The sequence below is a fragment of the Genypterus blacodes genome, unplaced genomic scaffold (genome assembly GCF_046128005.1).
Source record: "Genypterus blacodes isolate CSIRO-AG114 ecotype Tasmania unplaced genomic scaffold, CSIRO-AGI_Gbla_v1 ptg000052l_1, whole genome shotgun sequence".
NCBI lineage: Eukaryota > Metazoa > Chordata > Actinopteri > Ophidiiformes > Ophidiidae > Genypterus > Genypterus blacodes.
In genome coordinates this window covers 5,090,001-5,095,000 of record NW_027466864.1, presented here as the reverse complement: position 1 = coordinate 5,095,000, position 5,000 = coordinate 5,090,001, and the positions used below count along the sequence as shown (strand labels likewise).

Below are 5,000 nucleotides of genomic sequence, written 5' to 3'. Positions count from 1 at the left end.
TGCTTCCTCCTCAGCGTGGACGACACCTGCAGGTTACCGCCGCCCTGCCTCTCCTACCCCCAACACACCAACGGCAGCCATCACCACCACAACCACAACCACAACCACCAGCACCATCACAACCACCAACACGACCACCAACACCAACACCAACACCCGCCGGGCCAGAAGCAGCTGGACGTCCCCTGCTCCTCCTTCCTGCTCCGCGAGCTGCCGCCGTACCAGAACGGTGGCGGGGCCGGAGGGGGCGGCGTTGATGGAGGAGGAGGAGGAGTAGAGGGTGGAGGTGGAGGAGGGGGTGTGGGAGGAGGAGGAGGAGGGGGAGTGGGGATGGGAGACGGAGGCGACGGGACAGTGGCTAGGAACTGGGGAGGAGGGGAGGCGGTGAGAATCTTGGCGAGACGCGTCACGCCGGACGGGAAGGTGCAGTACCTGGTGGAGTGGGAGAACGTGAGCCTGTACTGACCGGTGAGGAAGAGGAGGAAGAGGAAGAGGAGGGAGCAGGACTGTTCTACTTTACAGCCGCGTTTGAAGTGCGAGTAAAACAAGACAAACACGTGTCGTCTCAGATCCAGGTTTCTCTCCCCTCACCGCTCCTCCTCCCCCTCTCTCTCTCTCTCCCTCTCTCTCTCTCTCTCTCTCTCTCTCTCTCTCCCCCTCTCCAGTGTTTCTCTGATATTTGTATCTTTGGAATTTGCCTTTGCATTGATGATGTCATACTGCCATGAGGGAAACGACTCAAACCTCCAGGTCATTTGTCCACACTTGGTCCGGCGATGCGTTTGTGTTCCAGAAAAGGGGGCGGCGGCTTTCACGCACCTGGGAAGTTACTTTCCGCGTGTAAGGACAGTAACTACCCCCTTCCTGTGACGTTTTTTTTTTTTTTTTGCTACAGCCCCGCCCAGTGGACAGTCTAGGTTCTGGTCTTTATAGAAGTGAACCTGGATGTCCCCTTAATCATCTGCTCTTTTCGTTTTTTCTGTTCCGTTGACAGCGATTCCTCAGGTTTTAAAGGGTTAAACACAGACTTCACCACAGTTAGACTTCAGCTTGTATCAGCGGTTGAGCAGCACATGGAGTTTGGCGTAGAATTGGATTTAACTTCCTGTTGCTTGTGAGAGACTGTAAATCTGAAGCCACGCCTCCTTGAGTCATGACTTCAGTAGCCCTCGTGTAAAAACCAGCCTTTAAAATAAGAGTTCAACCATGTGCATCCAAACTCAGACCTCTAAGTATTCTCCTAAGCTGCTCTTGATGTGACTGCTCGTGTTCCTAACTTCCTCTTCTGCCGGTCGCTGATTTAACACCCAGGTGAGGAAGCGAGAGCAGCAGCCATCAACCTTCACGCGTGTAATCGCTCATTCATCAGCGGCACGAGCGCTTCATGCTCACGCCGAGGAACAGCGAGAAGATTGGCCCCTGAGAATGAAGAGTGATGGACGAGGTGTCGGCAGACGAAGCTGTCAGCTGACGCCTCGTAAAGGAGCAGTCACCTGTAATCGGCCCGGACGAGACATCCGTCTGATCCGCCCGCTCGTTCGGGCCTTCTGGGGACTCGAACCCACAAACACACAACCTGCACACACACACCCTCTGGAGGTTTGACTGTTCCTTCTCATCCCAGTATGTTAATGAGAGATTATATACATGTTATTATTATGGGGTTACTTCTTTGTTGGGTTAGATTTTGTCACACCTAATTTACATTTAGATGACTGTGTGTGTGTGTGTGTGTGTGTGTTAGAGATAGAAGCCACCAGAGGGCTTTGTTTTTTTTTAGGATTATATATTCACACTATATTACTATGACCGGATAACTTTGGTTTATTTTTCCTTTGATGTGGTTGCATAGTGCCTACATGGGTCGTGTGCCTGCCGATGGGTCTGCTGACTCCAATAACTGATCAATCAGATTGACAGATTAACGAGGACGAAGCGAGGAGACATTTAGTGTGCAAACCCGGGAGTTTGACGGGTTTACAATTCATATTTCTCAGACTTTTTGGGTTTATGAAGAAGGTCAGATCTGTAGAAGACAAAGCTGGGCGATGTTTAGGCTGGAATCGATGTTTCGGAGTGAGATTCCCCCTTAATGTCCCCTTAGAATTCATTTAAGGGGACATTTTCTGCTTTATTTTCCCAAATTGTATTGTGTAAAATCAGAATCAGGCTCCTCCTACCTGCATCCATGACTCCTCCCACACAAATAAGACATGATTGACAACAAAACATCCAGTACAAGGAGATAATTCAGTTTATTCAGGGAGATTTGCTTGGTTGAAGTTGTTAAATAGCCTTAAAAAGTCTGAGAAACAACGATTGAGCCCCTGTCAGAGGAAGCATCAGGCCCGTCCAGGTGTCATCACCACTCACACTGCTGCATACACAGTATATTTTCAACCAGAATGTGAATAGAAACACAACTGTACATTCCATTACAAGCAACGCAAAAGAAACGTGTGTTTTACTGACATGTCTGTCTGTAGTAATCTGACTGGACGCCATTTCTAAAAAGGGGGAAAGACTTCTTTTGATTAATGTTAAATGTCAAAAATTAACCCGTTGCAGGCAGAGGCGTAGGTGGGGTCGGGACAGACTCGGTTCAGAACTGTTTTCAGGGTCTGATGGACCTACAAGTGATGAAGAAGCAACAACAACATGGACCTTGAGTTTGAATTCAGCAGCGCAGAGGACTAATGGAGCGCAGTAACCAGTCGTGATCTGTAGACATCTTTGTGCAAACAGGTAACAAATCTAGAATACTGTAGGGCAAGATTCAGAGTTTATATTTTATACAGAGGTTTATTTCAGCTATCTGTTGGATAAAACTTACAGGATGTACACATTTGTCAGCTTATCTTTGAGGAGAGCTACTTGTATTACAGATTTAGTTGTGGAGAAGCAGCAGCATTTATACTGTTAAACAATCACGCCTGTGCAAAAGGTTTATTCTCTTTTAAAAGTACCGACCCTCTCTGTTCAGTTGTCTGCGTTGTTTTGCGTTGCGATTTTTTGATTGCTCAGTGACTTTTGAGTGTCGTTATATAAGGAAAGGAGCTTGTTGGAACTTTTTTCTAGGCGATGGTGATGAATGTATTTGTGGTACGTCTTTAACCCGTCAAGTGCTCGTTAGCTTGTACTGTAGGTGGAACTCAACCAGGGCGAGAAATGAGACGTGAAACATCCAGGAACATAATTTCTCTTTTCTGATTAGTGGTCAAGTCCAAGTTGGGTTTAATGTACCAGTATTTTTTGGAGAAATTGCATTTGTTCATGTATATCCTGCGTTGACACACCTAATATGTAACATAAATAATAAAAAAAATCACATCACATGATTTGTTGTATCTCTCTCCCTCTCTCTCTCTCTCTCTCTCTCTCTCTCTCTCTCTCTCTCTCTCTCTCTCCATTGTGTTCTGAGCTCTACCCAATTTTCCAGCGGATCAAAAAACACGTATTTATTTGTCCCAAAAGCTGCACTAAAAATCACGAGGACAGACAATTTACTTTTACAAGCTGCAGGGAGGAGGCCATTAGTAACTCCGAGGAGAGCAGTTTCTCTATTACGACGGCAATAAAACATGACTAAAAGAAGCAACACATCCAATTTAGCTATAGGCTTGATATCTGTAGTGCATATTTATGTACAGTGTGATACATCACTGCAGACATGGTGGAGAAAGGTGGAGAGATGAGGCCAGATGGCTTCGCCCCACTCACTTTATATATAAGTGTATATATACGTATGTGCTCACCATGTAGATGAGGAGGATTTAAATGAGTCTGATAGGGACGTTAGACTGCATTTCAGCCCAATATGTCCTGCAGGATGGATGAATTTATTTTTTGGCAGGAAATGTAATGTTTCTAATGACAGAGATTCTGTTTGTGTACAAGTTTTATTTTATTTTATTTACCATTTTATGACGTGTAATAGGTTATATTAGAACTGTCATCAAAGTATGTTGCCTGAATAAATCTTGATTGATGGATGAAACCACTTGAATGCAAACTATGGCTGTACAAACGCTGAAGCTCTTTGCCTTTTTGTGATTAACTTGTGACCTCAAATCTTCTTCTGTAGTACACGTACACACGGATACACATAGAGAATCTCAAACAATTGAGATTATCTACAGTATGTGTGACCATTTGCCCCATTATCCGTACGTTTCTGTAAATTAGTCTGGATATTCCATCAGCTACCCTAAAAATGGTATCCAAATGTATGGTAAATACATTTGGATACTAATTGTTGCTATTCACTGAATTAAACTCCACTTCCAGTTGTATCTGCAGCTACTTATGATGACCACACGATGGCGCCACACTTCAACATTAAGACCAGACCTACACTGTGCTGCCTTCCAGAAATCTCCGACTTTCCACTTATCAATGCAACATCAGTGTGTAACAGTAGTCACGTTGAAACATTATGAGATTACAAGTTGTTTATACTGGATAAAGGTTGTGCTGGCCGGTGTTTGTACTGCTTTGTGTGCATTTCAGCCCATCAAGCTGCTATGTGGCTAACTGGCTGAAACATTTGCCATACAAACACTTGCCTGCTGTTTTCCGCACTCTAAATACCTCTTAATAGTCTTCAGAAATCTACACGGCTAAAATGCAACCGGTAAGTTAAAGATTTAAACTTTCTGTGGCATGAGTTCATATTTCACGTCGACTTGTTGCTTTTATCTCCCACGGCACATAAAGGCAGCAGAGTATCAGCTAGTGGCGCCATTTTGGCTCCTCAGTTTCCTTCCCCGATGCAGTTTCTGTGTTTAGTCGTGTGCAAAACCCAGCATTGGTTGAATTGTTTAACAACGAAATGCATCGTGGTACTTGTAGTTGAAGCGATTCGAACTTTTTAATGTCTGTATTTATCGTAAATGACAATATTCTGGTAGTTTGGAGACCCAGTTTATATTGTTTACTTCCGCAGGTTAGGAAACAGTGTCGTCACTGAAACAGATTCTGTTTCCACAGAGATTCAGATA

General features: G+C 44.6%; 1 protein-coding gene across 1 annotated transcript in view; it reads left to right on the top strand.

Annotated features, from left to right (window-relative positions):
- The window catches only part of phf1 (PHD finger protein 1), a 15,439-nt gene extending 14,557 nt beyond the window's left edge, over positions 1–882 (top strand). Inside the window, exon 15 of the mRNA XM_076150436.1 lies at positions 15–882. Within this exon, the coding sequence (XP_076006551.1) occupies positions 15–465 (451 nt within the window). The 3' untranslated portion in view covers positions 466–882. The remainder of the gene's footprint in view (positions 1–14) is intronic.
- Positions 883–5,000: the final 4,118 nt, after the last annotated feature.